At 43.3% G+C, this 24,405-nt stretch overlaps 2 protein-coding genes and 1 long non-coding RNA gene across 3 annotated transcripts; 2 read left to right on the top strand and 1 right to left on the bottom strand.

The window, feature by feature from the left end:
• Positions 1 to 901: 901 nt before the first annotated feature.
• Positions 902 to 2,766, bottom strand: LOC111079183. Its single transcript, XM_022374235.2, has 3 exons — positions 2,506 to 2,766; positions 1,515 to 2,433; positions 902 to 1,443 (listed from the first exon to the last, which is right to left on the bottom strand). The coding sequence occupies exons 1-2, from the start codon at positions 2,749 to 2,751 to the stop codon at positions 2,056 to 2,058; spliced, it is 624 nt and encodes a 207-aa protein (XP_022229927.2). The 5' UTR covers positions 2,752 to 2,766; the 3' UTR covers positions 902 to 1,443; positions 1,515 to 2,055.
• Positions 2,767 to 6,189: 3,423 nt separating this feature from the next.
• Positions 6,190 to 6,663, top strand: LOC111079188. Its single transcript, XR_002608319.2, has 3 exons — positions 6,190 to 6,232; positions 6,295 to 6,390; positions 6,451 to 6,663. It is a non-coding gene; the product is annotated as an uncharacterized LOC111079188 (long non-coding RNA).
• Positions 6,664 to 10,833: 4,170 nt separating this feature from the next.
• Positions 10,834 to 23,983, top strand: LOC111079100 (tyrosine-protein kinase Dnt). Its single transcript, XM_022374118.2, has 4 exons — positions 10,834 to 11,306; positions 20,682 to 21,900; positions 22,876 to 23,172; positions 23,255 to 23,983. Exons 1-4 carry the CDS (start codon positions 11,165 to 11,167, stop codon positions 23,364 to 23,366), a joined length of 1,770 nt encoding a protein of 589 aa, XP_022229810.1. The 5' UTR covers positions 10,834 to 11,164; the 3' UTR covers positions 23,367 to 23,983.
• The last annotated feature ends 422 nt before the right edge of the window (positions 23,984 to 24,405 follow it).

The following is a 24,405-nucleotide window of genomic DNA, read 5'->3' as shown; positions in this document are numbered from 1 at the left end:
TTTTGGACGGCACTTTAAGCGATAAGCTTGAGTCATTATCCGCTCCAGAACCAAAGCCCAGCTCGGGTAAATTTTTTATTGTTGAATAAACAACAATAAACAACAATATTATCTTCATCCGTTTTGCGGTTCTTTTTCGTATAATTTGAGTAAATTATAATGCGGCAAGAATGAAAGATTTCCGACTTTAGGCCGATCTTCCTATACCCTTTCCCAACGATCAATTCATTTCTGTAGAATTGATATAGCTGGGGGAATTTCGATTACGCGGAAAATTCCTTTGTTCTTGTCTGTACGTCCTTAAGTCTGTAATACTGTAAAAGTTGTTTACGAGTGCAGCGACAATCTGCTGATAATTGCAATGAGTTCTCAAAACGAACTTATTCTACATTTACGTACACATATGTATATATATGTGTACTTATGTACATACTTATTTATAGCCAATATATCATTTAATAGGAGCCCCTATCAACACCGCAGCTCTTATGAACTTGTGCAAGATACTCCTTGTAATCTAAATAAGACAACAACTACGAAATATCGGTTAATGCAAGGGATCTATAACCTGGAACTGCCATTGGATATTGTACTTATTATGGCAAGTAATCGTATCCTACATACGTACATAGTATAAACAGATTTCAAAAGAGTCATGCGAACGATTCGTGATGAGTTTTGTAATAAATATGGACATACATACACACATACATACTCTACATCCACAGAGCCGTTATTTCCTGCAGATTAGGGCTTGTGTTTTGTGTGCTTTGTTTTCAGTACAGAGGCAATCTTCTTCTTCAATACGGATCAGATGTACGGATCTCCAGAACGATTTTCCGAGCGCATACAATCCGAATCCAATCTGGTCTTGTGAATTCGGGGAATATTAGACTCATTATTACATATGAATATTTATTGAAACTAAAACTAAACAACTAAAAGTCATACTATAAGCTGTTCCTTGTCAGGCACTTTCGTGTTCGCTTTTGTTTTTCCCCTATAAAGAAATATCAAGAGGCGAATCGAAAGGAGTATTAAACATACTAGTGCTATCAAGTTCAGTGTGCTCAGGGATAGCCAAAGCCGCATGAGCGCTGGCTGATACTCGCAGATATAGTAGTTATCGTATCCGAAGGATCGCCGCATATATAACGTCGAGTTGGAGAGCACCAGACTGAGGTAGCTTTTTGACAGCGGCTGCTCCGTGCCGGGCAGCCAGCGGGTGAAGGTCAGCGGTTGTTTTACTCCCTCCCAGGAGTAGGGCATTTCACTGTCGAAGCTGTGGCCTGACGTGGCAAAGGTGCTGCCATCGGCGAATTCCTTGGAGCGAACGTAGTCCTCGAGGGCCTTTAACTCTTCCATCGTTTCCACGGACACCAGCTGGCTCTTGTGATTCCAGCAGTCTCTTCTCGAAAGAAACCAGTCACAGTTTCGTAACGCCTGAAATGATTTTGGGTGGAGCCTTTAAATTTCCCTTTCGAAAAAGCACGACTAAGCTGTATACCACTTACGCTGTCTTCATTGCCGATATAATAGTATCCTTTCCCGACCCGATCGAATGTAGCCTCGCTCTGACAAGCCGTCCACAGAAAAACGCATAAAATTGAAAATTTTCTCGTTTTTGTCATTTTCTCAGCATGTCATTCCGATGCCATAGCGTATGAGTGACTGAGTGCAGTATTCACAGTATTCATATATAAAATAAAGAACACTCTGTCGACTTATTCAGAAATTGCTGATATTATTATCGCTTTTGTGACTTATAAAATTGTAAGATAACGCTCGTATGAGTCGGCTTTTTGTTTATTCCATTTATGACTGCGTTTTAAAATTCAGAATAAAATACAGGGGCTATATTCGATTTTGTAGAGAGTACGTATGTAACAGTGAGACTCGTAGTCGAAGTTATTCAAACATGTCTTTAATATTTTGCATTAATTTATGCCTCAATCCTAATCCTTCTAAAGACTTAGACTTTTTATAAGAGGACGCAAAGGGTATTGCCAAAGACTGATCGACTGAGGAGACTGCGAGTCTACGAGCATCAGTGAATCAGTGAATAACAGTTCGCAACTCGCTTTCGCTGGTTAGGGTCTGCTCGCAAATATCGACTGCTCGGGTGTAGCACGATTCGCTGCTCATGAGCAGCTCCCCGGCACGCAGAGTGAGAATCAGACAGTTGCGGCCCATGTGGGGAGTGGGTTCGTCCGGGGCCCAGTTCGAGTAGTTAAGAGCCCGGGCGCGGCCGAAATAGTTCCAGTAAAAGCGCATGTCGCCGGGCCAGCGGTGGCCGGCGCTCCAGAACTGGGTGCCGTTCTGGAAGCCGATCTCGTAGAGGTGCCGCGCCAGGATACGCATCTCCTCGTCGCTGTCTAGGCAGACGCGCGAGGTCCTCTTGTCCTGGTAGCAGTAGTTGTGGAAGGAGGTGTGCTGCGGGTACCGCGGAAAAGAGCCTGATGCTCGATGAATCATATCGAAATCCCTGGAGGGACCACTACTCACCAGCGGCTCTTCGTCGGCTATGAAGTAGCAGTACTTCTCCTGCACCTTCTCGTACGGCACCTTGCAGCGAATCCCGTCCACTGAATCCAAGCAGAGGACCAGGAAGGCGAGCAGCCCGAGCAACCCCAGCAGCAGGTTCTCTTTCTTCCGTTCCTTCTGGCCATTTGGCATTGTGGCTGCGGTCAAACTGCCAATGGGTTGATGTTGATCCACATCCCCTAGCGCTATCGCTATCGCCCAGTCCATCCGGAGAGGCGCTATGAAACGATCGCTCTGTTTTGGTTTGAGGCTTCGCTGATAAGAAGACTACACCGAACTATTTAGTTCAAGGTCAGAGACCCAGTAATCGAATCAACGAATGATATCAGAACTAAATGGCGTTTCACTGAGTTATACGCGAAACTCTCGCTCAGCACAGGTGACTGTCAGTCTGTCCATAAATGCCTTTGGTTCTCAGCAACTGGTACATAAAAGATATAGAGCATTCGATTGCCAACATGACTGGATCATAAATACTAACAATGCCGATTCAGACAAACAGACTAAACATTTCAGACCGAGATCGTTTCCGCTAGGTTCTCTCTCCCGGGGAATTGATTGCTTCCACAGTATTGTTGTTTGTTTTCGCTTATACATAATTATATATGTATGTATGTATATTATATTATATTATATTATATTATATTATATTATATTATATTAGAAGCAGATTCACATTCGCGAATGATAGTGCTTCCATTGGGATTGTACACACAACGTTCTCAGTTCACAATATTATTCATATTCTATCTATAATATTCTATAATATTATTTGCCATTGTTCGGTTCGTGTGATTAGAAGTGAATATGTCCGTTCTCTTATGGAAAATTTGCTAATTGAGCTGTGGTATGTCATGTGGTTGGAGCAGGCAATGAAACTTTACTTAAATCTTCGAATAACATATTATTTATTACATATCGTTACCAAAGTTTCCTTGGATTGCCATTCTCTAAACAAGCACTGATTGGAATTTTCGTATGTTGTTGCTTAATGCTTTTACATTTTTCATTCAAAGGATACATGTATACATTTTCATACAAATAATTATTTCAATTTATTTGCAAACATGTGAATGAATAAGAACAAGTGCTTATCCAGGATTTCTTGATTTCTCTGCTGCTGCTCTGCCACCAATTCGAAAACAATACATATGGGCAACACAGCTGGCGTTCACATTGGTATATTTTCATGAAATGTTTGCAAAGCGCAGTTTTTTGGGAGTACTTTGTAACTTGTTTTAAAATAACACTCTAACTGTTTTTGAAAAAAGTTATGCTTGCCTAAAGTTCCGTTGCGAATGTTACAAAAAATGGAAGTCGACTTTGAGGCTTATGTGCATTTGCAAATTTTTTAGCAAATTTTTCAGAATAAACAAAATAAATATTCAATATTCCAAAAATTAATTGGATTATATAACCATATCAATCCAGCCTGGAAAAGGAAGGATAGGTAGTCTTTTTTTCTGTTACGTACGTTTCGTTACGGAAATATTACACTTTTTCCATCAATCCAAATTGTGTAAATACAAAAAAATATTTATGTATTTAAAAAACTTTTTAGCCTAGTAAATATTAATTTATTACTTACAAAAAATGTTTACAATATTTCATTACTCTTATCTTAGCCAACATATGTATATATGACTTTCTTAAAGCTTTATAGCTAAAAATGCTGTACTTGAACATTGCATGCATGGGCGTACCACCGAATATATTAAGGGGCAGGGGTTTTGTGGTTGTAAGCGTGGTAATTAATTAATTATTATTTATTTTCAGGAATTATTTTAGGTTTGAGAAGAATTTTAGATTCATCTCAATTCAAGTTGTGCTCGTTTGACCCCTCTTAGGGTAAATTACATGTGCAAGCATGGGATTACCGAGCATTGCAGATTGGGGGATCGATTGCATGTTATTTTAACACAGGTGAATTTTTTCATACTTTCGGCAACCTAAAGAACGTTCAGATTCAACAGGTGAAAATCCATTATAAACAACTACTTCCATCTCATAATATTAAAATGAATGTTGTGCCATTAGTATTTTTCAAAAAAGATTAAAGCGCATAAAAAACTCTGTTTATAATGCTAGTTGAAAAACAAAATTATTATAATTCGTTTTGCTAAATTAAAAACCCTGTTTTCCGTTACAGACGTTACAAACAGCTTGCCCATTATTAGTTAAAAATTTGTATATATATAAGATGTTAGATATATTAGAAGTCAAATATGACTTTTATCTTAAATAAAAGAAAATGAAACAAATTTTAAGTTTTACTAAGCGATAACTACTAAATGTTTTGCCCACGCTTTTGACCATGGAAGTAAGAGGTACGTGTAGGTCAACCATTGCCAAGAACAAACCAACCACCGTACAATCATATCTCTCTATTATATAAAATAATACGAGTTTTTTTTCAGTCACCGCCCGCTATTTTATTTTCTGTGCATTTTCTTCTTCAGGGTTAGAGGGGGTAGAAGAAGAAGAGTGGGTGGTGGGGAGTGCGGGTTAGAGGAAGAGTAACAAAATGTGCGAGTTAGGGGGCAAATAAGAGGAACAGAAAACAAAATATCGGGCGGAATGTCGCCTGGTGTACTGATAACTTATTCGAATAACATAATACGGATGACAGTAGGGGAGAGGGCCCTGTTGTGGACAGAGGCCCAGTTGTGACCAAGCCAATGCTGCTGATCTGCGTATTGGGAGTCATATTCATATTCATATACCTACTTTGGGGTGGGTGCTGTTTTGGAGAAATTGTCTGTTAGGCCCAAACCAGCAGCTAAGCGAACCAAGGCTCTTTCTGGCGATGATCAGGTTTTTTGTATCATCTGTCTGCACCAAACTCCATCGAATGCAATAAATGCAGTCGTCCGTTGCATTTAAAAACCACCAATGTGCGTGCCAGTTACTATAAATCCGATGATTAATGGTGAAACGTGTCATATTTTTTGTTCTTTATGCCAGTAGGCTCTTAAAATAAATAAACTTTCATATTTTTGTAATTTTACGCCGATTTTTCACGGGTTTCCACAACATTAAAATTAAAATATTAAAAAAAAAGTTACTTCTTGATCAAATTTTTCTGAATAAAGGAATCAATTTAGTTCCTTCACTAATAGTTAGCTAATACCTCTAGCTTTAAATGGTGCACATATGTTTATATAATATAAGGTTGGTCAAAAGTTATGAGGCAAAAAGAAAACTATATCCACAACCGGGACCTCTCCCTTATCAATGGCATCAATGGTATTAATTTGTTTGTGGACAACGAAATACGTATTTTATAATCCATATCAGTATCAATGAATTTTTAGGAACTGTTAATAAGGCCCTGTGCGTGAAGGGTTGTGTGACCGAGCGAAGCGAGTGCACAGGGGGCTTGCCCCTAGTTGCTTAATTCAATAGCAAATAATTGGATTTTGACTTAGGTTTACAAATTTTCGGATTAGCCCATATGGTACAGTACAATTCAATACAATACTAGAGCATATAGAGTAAGACCAACATTTTTATTTTTATATCTTCTAGTAATATTTGAACAATACTTTGCATATTTTTTAATAAGGTTTTGGTGCCCTATTTCCATTTTCAACGATTCTTTGCCGATGTGCGTTTCTGCATCCTTTTTTCACAAATTCTCTTTACAGGCTCCCAAGGTACTGTCGTGGAGTTTTCGACTATTTCAATGGTAAAATATATTAATTTGGAACCTGATTTTTCTCATTAATGGCTCTATTTTGATTTCGCTAGTCTTCGGGAAGTGAGCAAATTCAATTATGGAGAATCTGATTTCTTATGGCGAATCCAAGTAGGACATATGTATTTAGGATTTATGGATCAGCCAGAGTTTGTACTTATTTATCTCATGTTCAATGCCCTGCGATTTGTAGAAATCACTGACTGCAGAAGTTTTAGCTTTAGCATCGATCAAAATTAAATTTAACAAGCGATGTACATAAGTATGTACGTCAGCATACTGCTCTCTGCTAATACATTGGCACTCTGTAAAAGATGGATTTGATCTATTTGATTGCGTGGCGTAGCAATATAAATCTTAACGTTTTTTTGCTATCGAAATGGACTCTATGAATATGTCAATAAACACTACATCATCTGTAAATGAGCATTTCTCTGACGAGGTCCACCAAAAAAGTTAAATTTCCATAACCCCTTCTGGCCCCCACAAGGTAACCGGCTACCTGTATATTTTAAGCTGTTATTAGCCTAGACATTGTTTTCCCGTGCTTTTAAAAAACTTTCGCTGAAATATGAGTTTGAATTGATCGCCGCGAAAACCACTTCCATATTTGTCCCGTGCGAATGGCTTGTTTCTTTTGAAAAAATCTTAAAAGTAAACAATTGCTAAAATCGACCTTAGCAGGGCTTGTCGAAAAGTGTGTCATAATGGTAAACAAATTTGGAAAATCGGTCATATTTTGACTTTTCCACGACTTACGACTATTCTGTTCAACTTCAGAGAAATGCCCATATACGAGTAAATGCGGATCAACTTTTTGAAAATGGTCCATATTTTGGGGATTGCAAAATGTTTGTAACGGGATCCAGCACAGAAAAGTAATTAAAATGTTATGCTGCTTTTCTTGTATTTTCTTCTTCGGTTAGTTTTTTCAACTATCATGAAATTTCTAATAGCTGGACAGTATCATATCGGAAGAAAATATAATGAAAGTAAGGCGTATTGCATTCAATAAAACTCAAAAGTAGTTTATTAATTGGCTTCGAAATATATTCGTTCAGCAACATGCTGCTGGAATATGGACATTGTTGCTAGACACCCACCCGCAACACTTGAAGCAAAAAAAAGCAACAGCCACAATTTGATGTTTATCAACATGCTGCGAAAACCAAACAAGATGTTGAAGAAACATTTTGTGCTGGTATAACAGTTGCAAAGTTTTAAGATTTCCCGTATGTACATATATGTGTAATTTGATTTGGTTTTTATGAATTTCTTTCATAATGCAGATTTGTAGTAGTCTGTAGTCTGCTGAATACAATACAAATATTAACTATTTTAAATTAAAGCACCAACCGACACCATTTTTCCGCTGCGAACCAAACCGACTTTTTTTTTATAGATTTTGGGCTGTAAACATGCTTAGTGAAATTATTTCTTTTCAATTGCAGAACTTTGTTTAACTAATTTTTAAAAAGTGGTATTTTCTTTTTATGCTTTATAACTTAAGTATCTTACATCTGGTAGTAATGAACTTTGCCATTCTGAAAAGATAATAAATGCATATATAAAGTAGACCTGAACACTTTTTAGATTCAGCTAACCGTCTGGGAAATATTCAGCTTTCAAATGCACAAATGATGATTCTTGTGCGGTATTGTTTACGAAATTTCGACTTTAAAAACTCAGGAAAAGTTTAAGGTATTGCTCATACAAATCTATGGAGAGACCGCGAATCTAAAATTGGTTGACCAACCTTTCGAATATCACATTTTACCGCTTGAAACGTTTTATGTACATATGTATGTATGTACCGCGCTTGCTTGCAGTTTCTGCCATTTCAAGCCTCGTTCACTCACCGCTGCCGCTACCAAGTGGAGCTGGTCGTAGGTGGCTGTAGGTGTCAAGAAGGAGTCATTTTGATGGCAAGCGTCCACCGGAGCGGGGGAAAATTCTACGACAATATGAAGCTCATCGAAATAAAGGTACAATAAATCTCTTCCACCATGTTTGAGAAGAATATTTATTAAAGTTGATCATTAATTTTCCGCGGCTGCTGCGATGTTTTTATTGTTAACTTGGCGGTTCTCAACGCTTCGTATCTGCCGGACTCTCAGCGCCGCCACGCTCAGATGAACGGTGCAGTAATGCGTTTCATCAAAGACTATATTGTATGGCCTTTGCTTAAGGAGAATGGAAGAAATACGCCGTGCGCCCGTACCATGAAGCGTAAAACGAAAATTGAACGAGCAGTTGCTCCTCGTACAACATATTTGTATTGTATAGCCTTTGGTTCCATTTATCCGGGAGAAATCAATTGCCATTGGTTTTGGGATTTTCAAATAGTGGCGCGCACAAAATGTAGAGGTCTTAACATTAAAATTAACATCTAAAAGTCAACAGCACAAAAAGTGCAGTTAGGAGCAATAGGAGCAAGGTCCCTAAGAAACAGTTGCTTGACAGTACTTTTTAAAATGACCGCCAAACTCAAAAATATAACGAAATTGTCTCTCTCTCTCCCCAAATGCTAACAGAAAATTTCCAACGATTTTATTTGTTGAGAGATGCAAACGCGTTAAGAAAACCGTTACTCTTGTAACGGATTTTATATCAAAAATGTTGATTTTGGGTACAAAAAGAAAATATTTATTATTTTATATCAAATACATGTAAAACTTAAGAGTAGTAGCTTAAAATAATAGTAAAAATAAAGTTACAGTAAAATAGTAGAATAGTATGATAGTAATTAATATTTTAATCCTAGTCAGGATCAGTCCCTTAGGTTTGTCAAACTCAGTACCGGACAGAATGAATTTATTGAGGAATATTTCCCGTATATTAACATATGTACATATGAGCAATGGAAGTTCCAAATTTATGTTGCTCGGCCACAGGGTAGAACTCTTATGTTTTTCAAGAGGAGTTGCAATACAGTGGGTATTATCGTCGAAATATAAAAATTATAAAATTATAAAAAGTTTTAGGTACATTTGATTTTTTATCTCGACGTTGATATGCAATGACTGCACCATCAAGTGGCCCAAGCGACACCAAGCCGAAAATGGATATTATAGAATTGAGGTAATGTTTGTAATCTCAGGCTCCAAGATTGGAGCATTGATATGCTGAAACTATTAGTCTCTGTTTCAAAGATATTAACGAAATTGTTCAATCCAAAATAGGCAGACCGGGATAAATTTATATACAAAACACAAAACATATGCATGAATAGGTAAAAAACCTTTCAATCTAAGACAAATTCAATTTAGTGTTTCAAAAGCAGTTTGGAACAACATATTTAATATTAATTAAAGGAAATAAGGTAAACAAATGTGCATACGCATAGCGGGAACTTTGTTGACCAGCAACAATTCACATTCCGTACACACTTACGTTTTATACCTTTGGTCGTTTTTGTTTGAACCTTATTATGTAAACAATCAAATAAATGGGAGCTCTGAAAACAAGCCAATAGTGTACAACATTTTTTGATGAATTGCATAAAATTATTTGTTAAGGGCTGAGGGGGCTTACTGGCAGTAATATTAAACCGAATATCAAAATCGAGGAATATCAACGCTCTTGTCGTTTCCGTCAGTATATTTACGGTATATTTTGATTATGACGTTTCTGAGGTTCCAGTCACACTCGACAAAACAAATCAAGTGAAATGTTTATTTTTCCATATATTAATATACTTTTGAAAATGACCGCCAAACCATTTAGCGCACAAAAAATACTGACATTTTTCGCTCTCAATTCGTGGTGGTTTTTCAAAATTTGGTGAGATTCGCTTTTTTTTGTGGTGTGACCCTCCGTATGGAACGTCGCAACAATGAATCTACGTTCCCGTAAGATACATTTGATTTGTATGGGAAAAATTTCAGCAACATGGGGAAATGAAGTAGCAGCATTGTTGTGCAACTTTGGCACGGAATGAGCAACAATCTGCATACCTTGGAAAAATGGATATTATGGACTTGAGATATTGTTTGTAATTTAAGGCTCCAATTAATGCAGAAACTACTCAGTCTCTGTTTTAAAGATATTAACGAAATTTTTCAGCTCACGGGTTCCAATAATAGGTATCAGAACCGGGATATATGTATATATAAAACACAAACATGTGCATTAATAGGTAAAAAACATGTCAATCTAGGATAAAATCATAAATAATGTTTCAATGGCGCTTGGAACAAAACATTTAAAACCAATTAAAAGAAATAAGGTATAGAAAAGTACATACGCATAGAAGAAACTTGGTTGACCAGCAACACTGAGTCACATTTAGTCCACATTTACGTTTTATGCTTTGGTCGGTTTTGTTTGAACCCTATTATGTAAACAATCATACAAATCGGAGCTCTGAAAACAAGCCAATCGTGTACAAATTTTTTTGGTGAATTGCATAAAATTATTTGTTAAGGGCTGATGGGGCTTACTGGCTAGTAATATTAAAACGAATATCAAAATCGAGGAATATCAACGCTCTTGTCGTTTCCGTCAGTATATTTACGGTATATTTTGATAATGACAAGGTATATTTCGGTATATTTATGAGGGTCAGATGGTATATTTGATCGACAGATTCACGGTCACACTGCCGATCGATGCGTTAAACGCGGACCACCACCAAATTTCGGATGTTTTCATTTATATTCTCTTGTACTCGAACACTAACCTAACTAAATACAAGTGCGTGAAAAAAGTGATAAAAATAAACGATTTGTGAAAGCGGTGAGAGAATGTTTTCGTTGCACTTCCGTTGCTAACATTTGCGCACCTCTCTCTCTCACTCTCTCTCGCTCTGTCACTCTTGTGCGCGTGCCTGTGTGAGTGCGTCTCTCTCTATCGCACTCAATTGTTTACAAATTGTTGTTGCAAAAGTGCAAAAGAAGTGTCGGTAAAATCACGAATTTCCCCATGAATTCCATCGTTAAATGTCGGCAAACGGTGCTGTCGTTGTCGCTGCTGGCGCTGACTGCGTTGCTCCTGCACCCGGGCAGGGGAGTGTCTGGTCATCTGAATGTCTTCTTGAATCCCGAGGAGGTGATGCGGCTGCTGGGTGAGTACATTGCAGTTGCAACAGCAACAATTTGTGTCAACGAAGAGGAAACGTTACAAGTTTTCATTCAACGGAGGAAAAGCGCGCTGCTTTTCCCGAAAAATTATGTGTATTTGTTTGCTTTTGCTTAATTTAGATTCCCCTTCTCTGTCTTGCGTCCCTTGAATGCCGACTCTCCCGCTCTCCCTCTCTCTCTCTCTCTGTCTGTCTTACAGGTGTTGTTAAACAGTAAAATAAATAAACAAACGCAAACAACAAACACAAAAACAAAAACACAACCAAGCAGAAGATATTTTCCGCTTCGTAAAATGAAAATGAAGAGAAACAAGAACAGGAAGAAAAAGCAAAGAGAGACACGCAAAAATAAGCATTAAATGTTGTATTTTTGAATATTTCTTGGAACTGAAATTCCTTGACTCTTGGAGGCTCCAGCCTCCACTCCCCCTACTCAGTAACAAGCGAACATGCCTGCGCGCAGAACGAGAGGCAGGGAACGCAAAGGCAAAACGTGACTTTGTGCATAAGGATGGGGGGAATATGCAAGGGGTGGCTGTGGGGGCACGGTACGCAGCCTCAGCTGTGCACAGGTACAGTGGGACGAATCGAAAGAACGAACAATTTTAATTAAGGGCAGTTGAGGACAGCTAGTCACTTTTTTTCGAATTCCTTCTTGCTTTCCACTGCTTTGTACGCCGATTTGTAATTTCATTTGTCACAGATTGATTTACTCCAATCCTCTCTCATTTTGTGTACTGTACAGTGTGTCGGGTATGCTTGCCATGCCTCAGTGCTTGTGTTGGGTCTCAAACAGTATTTTTGGCAGTCGCGTCGTCGCCTTTTACATGACAAGCCTCCCGCTTACCCCGTCCTTCACCCGCCTTCCCACTTCCCCTGCAGTGATTGTCGTTTCAGTTGTCGCTGTTGTTGTTGCAGCTTTTGGCATGCAACTTGCTGCCGCCCCGCAGCTGGCTTGTTGAATGAAGTTGCCTTTTTCTAGCCAAATGTGTGTGGGAGCACTTTTTCGCTCCTTCCGCCGAGCCCCAAACGATAACGATGGCGATGTGCATAATTTTGCGTATGCATTTTGAATTTCATTTCGGGGGCGTGAAATCAAATATGCAGAATACTCGTATGCTGAGTGGGGGATGGGGCAGCCGTGCACCGTGGGCTCAAAGCGCTCAACATGTTGCTGCCGTGACATGGGCAATGATGCGACGGGGAGAAAACTTCGTCTGCAGGGATGACTGTGGACTGGGGACCACAGGGGTAATTAAGACAGAGTTGAAAAGTTTGCAGACCCGCCCGCCCGGGAAATGCGTGCGGTTTATAGAATAAAGAAATGCAAACGCACTCCGCGCACTGCCATAAATCAATTAAGCTGCATAATTTGCATTTGATTTGTGTGCAGCGCAGCGGCGGAGCGAGGGCTGTGGGAGTGGCAGTGGCAGAGACGGGTTGCTGTTGCGGCAGTTGCCAAAGGCAAAAGGCTTAAATATATTTCATTTGCATTTAATTTATAGCCCGCAGATGATCACACAGCAGACGAACACAGGAGAGAATTCCTTTAACCCCAGAAGAACCAGCTCCAGGATCCCCTTCCCCTTGCCTGTCCCCACGGGGGGTGTCTCACAAAAAGTTCCATGGTAAAAGCTTTGAGTCATAAAATCCGTGGGGCATGGCATCTGACAGCGCAGCGCGATATGAAATACGATCTGCCGTCTGATGGGTTGGCCGTACACGATCCACACGATCCAAAAGATCATCGACTCCCTCCACGTCCAGTATATTCCATTTCGATTCAAATCATAAACACAAATAAATACTCGTAATGGTCGGGATTGCTGCTGCTGTGACACGCGCTACATTTTAAATGCCCAAAAAATGCATTCAATTCAACTTTAATTTAATTTTACTGCCTTTTGGGGTCATTGAAACAATTTCCTCGGAGTTTTCCTCGCCTTTTAATGGCCCTCTGTTGACGCTTCGGCATTTTCCTGGCTTTCTTTGGGTGCTTTGATTGTGCTTTGATTTAATTTGATTGCTGGTCTCAATGCTAACGAAGCAGCCATGGAAATTAAAACTAAAATTAAGGGAAAAATGGATGATCCCGGAGAAGTGAAATACTTGGCACGTTTCTTCACACTTGGCCTGGAATGGAATGGAATGCTGCGGTGCTCAAACGCTGCCACGCCCACCAATAGAAACGCCATGATCGATTGGCGTTCGCTCCAAGCCATAAATTAGCCCCCGAACAAACCGAAGATACATTTTGTAGCACAAGAGGCAGGGGCAGAGGAAAGACTCGGATGCTGGGAAGTGTTAGATCTACCACCAACTGTGTTAAATAAATTGAGAGCTTCGAGACGCTTGGAGTCGCTTTTGTTTAGGCCAATTTAAATATTTTCATATTTGCATAGGCATCCCCCTCCATGCCCCATTCCCCAGCACCCATTCCCCCAGGTATTGATGGGCTTTTGTATTTGAAGTGAGCCGCGGCTAAGCGGCTAAGCGGCTTACACGGCAAACAAGCTGGCAAGTATCTGTATCTGAAAGATACACACAACGAGCGGGCGCTACTGTGGCAACTTTTAGCACCTAACCTGCTGCTGCTGCTGCTGCTCGGAGTATCTGCCGGATGGCCATAACAAGCCACATGCCCCGCTTGTACGCGTATCTCGTTTATTTTCTTATTTTCGAGTCGCGAGAGTCGTGTTCTTGTCGAATGTTGTCTTCCCCACCTCCGTGCAGCCTCTCTTGGCCAAGATCGGACCCAGACGATAATTGGGAAGGAACGAGAGGCTGCCTGCCCCAACATTCCCCACTTTATCGTGCTAAAAGCCTTCCACGAACTGCCTCCGATCCCCCGCGAGGCTGCTCTCTCTGATATGATCGGGAGGCATGATCTATATTTTAATTGGAGCCTGCTGCAGTCTCTGCGGCTTCTAGTGGCTCCTCCACATAATGAAGTGGCCATTAGCTAATGAAGCTGTCGCCCTGTCCCACCCCGAAAGCTGATGCTGGATGAAGGAAAAGTTTATGAACATCGTGTCACCTTTTGCCATACGATGTGCAAGAGTTAACAGCTCTCCAGACACCCGACAGATCGTAAAGAGTGCTGTAAACAGCTGTCGCTACTCCCCAGATCGGCTATCGCTTTAAAGCCATCTTTTCCCTGGAAAGGTGTTGCTGATCTGATGGTATTTCTGATCTAGTGGCCTGCTCCCCCTTCGTGACTCCGTTCCTTCATTGGAACTTTTGTGCAGCCGACTACGTAGTTCGTGGAATAGTATTAGACAATTGTGAATACTCCTAGATAATGTTGCCTAACGATCCTTAATCTCTGTCTCTCGACCGGCCTACAGATCATCTATCATCGATCTCTGCTCACTTCCTCAGCCCAATCTTTAGCGATTTTTCTTACGTGACTTATGCGACGGCTCTCCAAAAGCTCATTTCCCAATACATTTGATTTTCAATCTATTTTTAATCGTTGAAAACGGATCATGGACCAGAGATCATGGGGTATCGGATTCAAATAGATTTGATGGTCACTTGGCAGGTCGTAAAGTCGCTCAAACCACATCACAGATCTCTGGAGATCTCTGGTCTCTCTCTCTCCCTCGCTGGTATTTTTCGGCCGTGGGGTGTCGCATTACAGACACATTCGACACTGTTGCTATGTGATTAGAGGATGAGCAGAGGGAGAAAGACCGTAGGCCGTCATAAACTTGGCTAAGCCAGCGCTTAAAGCGAATGGGTTTTTCCATTTCCATTTCTATATGGATTTGCATTCAGAACTATTAATGGCAAAAGAGCGGCATTTAAATAAATGAAAATCGCATAAACCGATTGTGCAGCAATAAAAGCAACTGCCACACTGCCGTCACAAATAAACAAAAGGGTTTTCCGACGCACATCGTTTGGTGGGGGGAATGGAAGTGGGAGTGGCAGTGGCGGTGGGAGTGGGAGTGGGGCTCCAAAGTGGAACTCAGCTCGTCAAAGGCTTATATTGAGAGGCGGTTCGGTTCTGGGCTCTGGATTCTGGGGGCTGCGGTTATCACTGAGGAGCACTGACAGTAACTCCGATAACCCCGCCGCGGGGCATGCAGCAGTGGCAGCAACAGGGAGCATGTCAATAATAAATATCATCCATTGTTTGCATCCCCTTCCCCTTCGCTTCCCTGTGCCCTATATGCTGCGTATTTGTACAATCTGTACACTGTACAGTGTACACGCATCGATCCACAGAATACGAGCACGAGCATACGTACATATGTATGTATGTGTACATATGCATATAGTATGGCAAAAAGGAATAATCATATTTACATTAAACAACAACAGAGAGAGAGAGAGGCGGGAGAGCGGGAGAGAGTTCTCTCTGGGATGATGGGTTGAGGCTGGAGATTGGGGACTGAGCACAGAGTTTATTTCCATGTCACATGAATGACATGGGTGCCATGATGGGGGCGTGGTGCTCCATGAAACTTTGTGCAACAGTAAAGATGCAGATGCACGTATGAATGTATTTATGTGTGTGTGAGTGTGTGTGTGTGTATCTGTTTATTGAGTTGTACGGGTATGCTGTTTATTTGGGTTACGCGAGTCGCTGTGTCGCTGTGGGAGTTTTCCGCTGCAGAAAGCGCCGCTTGAACGGTGCACGGTGCATGGTGCATGGTGCATGGAGCATGGGGAAGGGGAGTGGCACAATGGCAATGGAATGTGCACAGAAACTACATGCATGGGGCCTGTATCTCTGCCACATGCTTCGTTAGCCACGCGGCACAGTATCAGTGGGGGTATCTGTGGGATGCATGTGAGGCTGCCAACACGATTCGCTTGACAGTTCCCGCAGTTCCCACAATCGATGCGAAATTCGTGATCAACGTTTGAAGTAATGGAATAGATTGCACTTGAAATACTAGATACGGATCTCCAGAGATACGAATCTGTGTCCCAGGGACCCCATTTTATGGATGCAGATACATCTTCGGTTCTCTATTGCCTGCGGGATGCACTTCCATTCAAGGGATGCATTTCCATCTCAATATAAACGATTTCCTTTAATTTCGAATGCCCGAAAATGGCAGAAACCACATTCATTGCGTGTGCATGATGCTGGGCCGCATTGATGGTGGGACTCGTGTATGTATTTTGTAGATACAATCGCCAATGGATCATACACATATAAGTAGATTTTTATCTTTTGATTTGGTGTCGGAAAAGACTGCTGCAGCTATACCCCTATTCCCACAGATACTCTGCCACTCTGAGATACAGCCAGAAACCGTTAACTTGTATCTAATAATAGGTTCCATGGCAGTGAAGTGGATGTCCCAGTCCAGGTCCAATTATATCTTCACACAACTTCATTCTTCGCTCTTGACCCGCATCATCTTCATCTTCATCTTTCTGGCGGCCACTCAACACCAAGCGACAACCCCTCAGATACACATACAGAGACAAAAAAGCAACCGAAAATTGACTAACGATTAAGGTTAATTACTATTGATTTTGGCCATTACAATAAGCCGCGCCGCTGCGCTCGGCCATAACGTTTTTGTCAGCCAGAGCGGCGAGAAAACGTCAACTCGAAAATTTGAATGATTAATTTGAGCTAATTTTGAGAGCCAGAGCTAAAGGCAGAGCAAGAGCAAGAGCAAGAGCCAGAGCCAGAGCCATAGACATTGCCAACGCCGGAAGGGAGAACGAAATCTGCGCGGCGTTAACTGTGCCAAATCGCCGGAGCTGGAGCTGGCTATGGAGATGGAGCAACGGCTAAAAGATGGCTAATTCTGTTGCCAACAAATTTGTTACAATCAAAAGCCGAAACCCAAAACCCGAAGCCCGCGGCCGCTGCCGCTGCTAGGCAGGGAACGAACGGCACACGGAGCCACAGTGAGCGCAAAATAATATCTGGGCAGACAAAGGAAAGCGAATCAGGGGCATCATTTATCATAACGACGACGTGAGGCAACTGAGCAACGATTCACAGATAGATACGGATGTTGGGCAGGAGATGATGTGGCTCGAAAACATGTTAAATGTTGACATGTGGTGGGCGTCTCTGGGGGGTGGCGTTGCAAGGCCTGTAAGCGAGATTGTTGTGGATTGTGCGTGGATAAGGATGGAGGCCTGGCTGCCTGGCTGCTGGAGGTGGGCGGGTCCTGGCGGGCGCCGATCATTTGTTTTATTTATTTTTCGATTTGGGCACAAACTGCACAAAAGACCCGAAGTGGAGTTGGAGCTTGAGTTAGAGCCAATGCAGCAGCCAAAGTGACATATTAGCCATTAGATGGGGGTTAGAGATGGAGCTGGAGCTGTAGCTGAGACTGAGACTGGGTTCAATGCGGTTCATGGTGCAGATGGAGTCCCTGTACATCATTTATCATCTATTGCAATTTGGTCTTGGGGATTGGATAAAAGATAAAAGAGGCAGACGCAGTGGCAGTGGCAGTGGCTGAGGGTTCTTCGCCTGCCGCCACGCACGGGCTCGTCGTTTGCTTAGGCCATCGTTTGAATGTAGTCCCCGGATGAGCCTGGGATATTTGTCAAATCGGGAAGCTGATGACAGCAGATAGCAGATACAAACGGAAAGATACTTCTAGGTAATCGAAAAAATCATTAAGCCCACATGGGGGCACATTTAATGCATCTTTCCTGGCATCTGTCCCAGGATATTCCTCCAGATGATACTCGTAATAATCTCTATATGTTTCAAAAATCGAAACAATCGGATCTTTAATACAGACAGAATGATTAAAAAAAGTTCCCAGCCTCTCTCACAGTGGGGCTTAGCATTTAAGAGTGGGTTCTCTCTTTCTCTCTCTCTCGCTCTCGACCAGTGAGACATGTGTGATCGTGTGCCTCGACAAAAAAGTTCCGATTGGTTTCCTATGTATCTTTATGGTTCTCTTTCAGTATCTTTTGCGCATTTTATAAATCTTTTTTACTCCTCCCAGAGATGTGTTGTATCTTTTGGAATATTTTGTATCTTGTGGTGCGCCAGAAGTGGAGGTTGCATCCACTCGCAGTCTTCCGCCTCCAATCCCCCCACACACATACAAACACACGTGTTTCCGCCACATGTTTCCCATCGCCCCATTCCCTGCACCACAAATGCTCCAGAGTTATGAGAATGCTCTGACGCTGACCCCTGGATGACCCCACAGAAGGGGTCTGGGTCTGAGTCTGGGGCTGGGACTAGGACTGGGAAAAATCAGCATAGGAAATCGGCGCTGCGGAAAGCACTTCACGAATTGCAACGCTAATTACATGAAAATGGAAACTAAACCGCAAACATTTTAACATTTTTTGAGTGTCTCCAGAGCTCCAGTTGCAGCTCCTTCTATCCGAACCCTTGTCTCCCCCCGCACTCCCGTACCAGTGGGGCACGGTGCAACAATGGTCACGACTCCACGCTGTGCAGATACACTCGTACTGTGGCAAGAGCAGTAGCCAGCGAGCTATTAAAAAAAGGTTGCAAAAAAGTACTAGCAGCCGCAGCGACAGCGACAGCGTCATGACTGCACGCTCCGAAAATTCGACATACGATATACTGAGAGAGATCCAAGCCAGACTCGAGGATAGACTCGACTCTTGGTCGCCTCCTGCCCCCATTGCTCCACCAAACACGGACAACACGGCACGCCCAGCAAAGAGGCAGAAATACAACAGAGTCAGAGCCAGAGTCAGAGCCAGTTATGAACATGCCGGATAATGCCACATACAAAAGGTTAAAGAAGTTCAAGAGCCGACACATGCGCCGGGCACATGCAAGTGACATTTGCTCGTGACATGGGGCAGACGAAGCCAGCGCCGACGATGCCACTCGAAGACGCCTTCTCTCCGCGCGAGAGGCAAACCCTTGGAGGCTCCCCTAAGCTCCCCATTCACCTTATACTCGTACAAAGGCAATAAAGCGAAACTTTCACATGAACCTGTGAACCCTCAGCCTCTGCCTCTGCCTCAGCTCCTAGCTCCTAGCTGCATGTCCTCATGTACCTCTCGAGGAGGGAGGAGGTCAATGGGAGTGTGCCCCCACGAGGCCTGGGCCTGGAGACAGGACGCGTTGCATTTGATTAAGTCATGGGCGCTATTTTTAAAATGCTTGCGAGGAATGTGTCGAGGCTCCAGCGAACAGACCCGACAGACGACAACGTGCAACATGTTGCACATTCGCTAGGCAGCCACAGCCAGCCACCGCGCGTCTATATGTAGCAGTGCCGCCTGACACAATTTATATGCCACCCAGTGGAGTCATTTGCCTAGGGGCAACCTCCACAGCCACAACTACAGCTACAGCTACATCTACGTCCCCGTTCTGGTCTATGTCTGGGCGCTGATTTTTATTGTTATTGCCAGTTGTCAAAGGAGAAAGGAAGAGGGAAGAAGGAAGTGTGCTTGTGCCTTCTGCTGCTGCAATTTTCGTAAATTATTTCCTGTGCCACAGTTGGCCGCAAGCCTACCAGAGAGGTGAATGCACTGGCAGGCGAGAAAGATGCGGAATTGGGCAACGTGAGTCAATCAATCTCGGCTTCGATTCTCTTGGGCGTCTGTGTGTGGTCTTCGAAGGAAGATCTACCTGCTGCCCCTGCCACTGCCACAGCCACAGCCACTGCATCATTATCATTAGCATAAGATATCATAACAAGCCAAATGAGTTGGCAATCGGTGGCAGACATAGCCAAGCTGAAGCTGAGGCGCTGAGGCTGAAAAAACCCTGCCGAAGATGCCTCATTAACTCGAGACGCGAGACTCGAGACTGGAACCGGGTCAAACCGCAAAGAACAATATTTTAATAAACCAGAGACAGACAATCCAAAGATACAAATACAGATACAGAGAGGAGAGAAATCTCAGTTTGTTTGTTCTGGCCCTTGTCTCGTTTTGATTCTCCTGAAACCTGCTGTGCCTGTGCCTGTGCCTCTGCCTCTGCCTGTGTCGTTCTACATAAATGTTCAGCTGCAGATACAGATACAGATACGGATAAGCCCGAAAATAGTTTCCAAGGAATTCCCTAAAATCGAGAGCTCGTTCTCTTCTACTCTCCTCTCCCATGTTTATTTATTTATATAAAATGTTGCCAGCGACCGTCTGCCGGATCGGGTTGAGCAAACAGAGCCCCAGAAAATCAACGAAACAAAACAAGTACATGCACAGTATCTTCGGGATGGTATCTCATTGCTGGGAGTGCATCTACAAGATAGATTTATGTACAGGCAAACGGGACGAGACTGGGATTAATGGCGGGGAACAGCTCACAGGCAGTAGTCTGGGAATCCACAATTATCTCCAAGTCAAAGCTGCTTATCCGATATAACACGTTTAGATATAGGTTCCTAATCGATTCCGCTCTCTTTCCCCCCCTTTCAGGTGTCTCCGCTGAGGTGTACTATGTGCGCGAGGGATTGATCAACAATTACGCCCTGAACTTCATTGTGCCAGTGCCCGCGAATGTGCGGGACATCAGCTTCACGTGGCAGTCGCTGGCTGGGCGGGGGCTGCCGTACAGCATCAATGTGGTCAGCTCCGACCCGGAGGTGCTGCCGCGACCGTCGCTGAACGTGTCGCACAGCGGGGAGATCCCCACCTACATCCAGACATGGGCCATCGAGCTGCGGTGCAGCGGAGCGCGGGCGGCGGAGGTGGACGTGACCGTCAGCCTGGAGGTGGTGCTCAATCGATCGCTGAACAACGTGACCCATCTGGTGTTCCGGCGGAAGAAGATCTGCCTGCTCAATGACGGCGAGGGTGGCGATGAGGACCAGCAGCAGAGCGGGGCTGGGGCTGGGGAGGACGTGGACGATCCGCTGATGCTGGAGACTGTGCTGTCGCCGCCGACGGGCCTCATCACTCTCGTGGTGGGCGTCTCAGTGGCCATGGGCTCCGTCTGCCTCCTCCTGATGATTGCCTATTGCGTGCGGGGAGCGGCCAACAAGCGGCAGCAGCACCAGCACGGGGGCCAGCCCATGCGGACCTCGAGCTTCCAGCGCCTGAACACCCATCCCTCGCTCCATCCTTGCCAGGCTTCGCTGGGAGGGGGCTCCGGCTCTGCCGCCTACATGACGCCCTCGATGATTGCACCCGTGCACGGGGCATCGCTGCCGCGCAAAATGGCGACTTCCGTGGAGCAGCAGCAGCACCCGGAGGAGCTGCATCGTCGCATCTCCGAGCTGACGGTGGAGCGGTGCCGCGTGCGCCTGTCCAGCCTGCTGCAGGAGGGCACCTTCGGGCGCGTCTACCGCGGCACCTACAACGACAACCAGGACGTCCTGGTCAAGACCGTGGCCCAGCACGCCAGCCAGATGCAGGTGCTGCTGCTCCTCCAGGAGGGCATGCTGCTCTACGGTGCCTCCCATCCGGGAATACTCTCGGTCCTGGGCGTCTCCATCGAGGACCACACCACTCCGTTCGTCCTCTATCCCGCCCTGAACAACACGCGCAATCTGAAGCTCTTCCTGCTGGACCCGGCCTGCGCCCGCACCATCACCACCATCCAGATCGTAATGATGGCATCCCAGCTCTCGATGGCACTCGACCATCTCCACAGCCACGGGGTGGTCCACAAGGACATTGCCACCAGGAACTGTGTGTAAGTACAGAACGGAACGATCCAATAAATCCCAAATAAATGGTCCCAAAGTCGATTTTTTCGCATAAAGTCAAAAATGTAGATCCAGAATTTGCACATTTGGCTATATTAGGATTAATATTAAATACAAACATTTCCGGACGATAATGGAATTATCAACTTTGTGGTAGAGATTTTTTGAGGCGGAGTTTCAAACAAAGGTTTTCGGTTTTCAAAATTCAAAACTTCTCATCGACAACTCAACTAGAACTCTATGTGGAAAGTATCTATTCAATTTAATTTCATGTTGAAAGTAATCAGTTTCAATTTTGTTAAGTAAAGGTCAGGATTGCATTGCTGAAATTTCTTCTTTTCATGACTTATAAAATCTGTAGCTCATTTTTCCAGACATAAAATCAATTACTTCATCGGCGCTGCTATCGTTATTGCAGGGCTTCCACGACGAAACTCATATGAAACTGAAAATCAATTTTCTGCAAATCTGCAAAAACGAGCAAGGGAGACATATTAATTTTAAATCTGCATACTTCAGTGAATAACTTAACGTTGTTATCTCGTTCCGTGCTCGCACTTCACGAAAGGTCTACTCTATACTGCTACACAGCTAAATTTTTTAGATTTTTCAGCTAAATAGACATATGCGCAACGCTAGAGGGCAAATGCATGCACAAAGAGAAGACACTAACTCTTTCCAATATAGATTCTACATACTTTAACCTTTATTATCCATTTTAAACATATATTTTCCACGGCTCCGTTTCGGAATAGTAATAATGCAAGGATTGGAATAAGAATAAGTTTTTTAATATCAGCGATATTATCTTTCCGAATATTTCGTTATCAATCAAAAACCAAACCTTTTCACACATTTTTCGAGTCTATGCCAAAAAAATCGACTTTGGGACCACGATTTTGTAGTGGGAGTCTTCCGTTGGGCTTCCACCGATGCTTATGGAATTTGGAATATCTTTTCAGGATCGACGATCAGCTGCGTGTCAAGCTGTCGGACAGCTCGCTCTCGCGCGACCTCTTCCCATCGGACTATAACTGCCTGGGGGACAGCGAGAACAGGCCCGTCAAGTGGATGTCTCTCGAGGCCCTGCAGCACAAGCAGTTCTCGGAAGCAAGCGACTCGTGGGCTTTCGGAGTGCTCATGTGGGAGCTGTGCACCTCGGCCAAGCAGCCCTACGCCGAGGTAGATCCCTTCGAGATGGAGCACTATCTGAAGGATGGCTATCGCCTGGCCCAGCCCTTCAACTGTCCCGACGAGCTGTAAGTATCTAAATCAGAGCGACCGAGAGAGACAGAGAGAGAGAGAGAGAGAATTGTTCTTGACTTCCTTCTCCTCCAACAGGTTCACCATCATGGCCTACTGCTGGGCCCTTCTGCCCGGAGAGCGTCCCACCTTTGCCCAGCTGCAGTCGTGCCTCTCCGAATTCTACTCACAGATCACGCGCTATGTCTAGGACGTCATCGAGCGATCATCATCCGAGAGGGATTTTATCCTCTGGGGGGTGTGCCCAAGGCCCGAACCTCTCCATCTCTCCCCCTGCCTATCTATTGTTAGTTAGTCGAAGTCCTGCAGCTTAGTTAAGTTAGTTTTGTAATGATATATTGCCAAATCGAATGTTCGCCTGTATATATACACATATGTAGATTATGGATAGCCCTACTCTAAGATCATCGGAGGAAAGACTCAACTTTTATCACACATAGAACATAGAACATAGAATATAGAACATAGAACATAGAATACATACATATAATCGTAGAACACACAGTTTCAGATACTTATTTACATATGAACGACATCCATCAATCCACTAGCCAAACAACCTAAAGAACCGAAAATCAAATACATATAGTGATATTTATCAATAGCATTTACGAGTACGAGTACGAGTACGAGTTCGACTACGAGTACGAGTAGAGGAATAGAATGGAATGGAACACGTATTTATCTTAAAAGTGCACATGGATATAGATCATATTCTATGTATTGTATGATCTGAATTTTGGTACATTTACCGTTTATATGAGAGATTAAAACATGATATACACAAATATATACACCACTGAGCCAAAAGAAACCCACAAATGAGTATTTTATTCGATTTTATTATCCATAGTTTCATCGTTAAAGTTTACAGGTCACGCCCTCACGGTCGCCGTCGCCCTTGAGCCTGAGGCTTAGTTTTTCTCACACAATTCTTTCGACTTTTCCAGTGAAAATTGCCCAAGCAAATGAAGGAAATTTACGACTCTGCTGCCCGCAGCGTAACTGGGAAATGGAAATGAGACAAAAGACAAATGAAACGCTGGCACGTCCCTACTTGTAAAAAAAGAGTAAGGGAAACGAAGGGACAGGAAAGGACAGCCAACGAATTCACGTTCACGCACACAAATTAGCCATAAATTTTAATTTTACATGACAATGTTTTGCCATCGCAATGACGGGTGGGAGGAGGCTAGGACGCAAGGACGCAAGGCGGGAAAGGAAACCCG

Source organism: Drosophila obscura, unplaced genomic scaffold (genome assembly GCF_018151105.1).
Source record: "Drosophila obscura isolate BZ-5 IFL unplaced genomic scaffold, ASM1815110v1 contig_46, whole genome shotgun sequence".
Lineage (NCBI taxonomy): Eukaryota > Metazoa > Arthropoda > Insecta > Diptera > Drosophilidae > Drosophila > Drosophila obscura.
The sequence above is the reverse complement of the archived record's forward strand: the minus strand, read 5'-3'. Positions and strand labels throughout refer to the sequence as shown.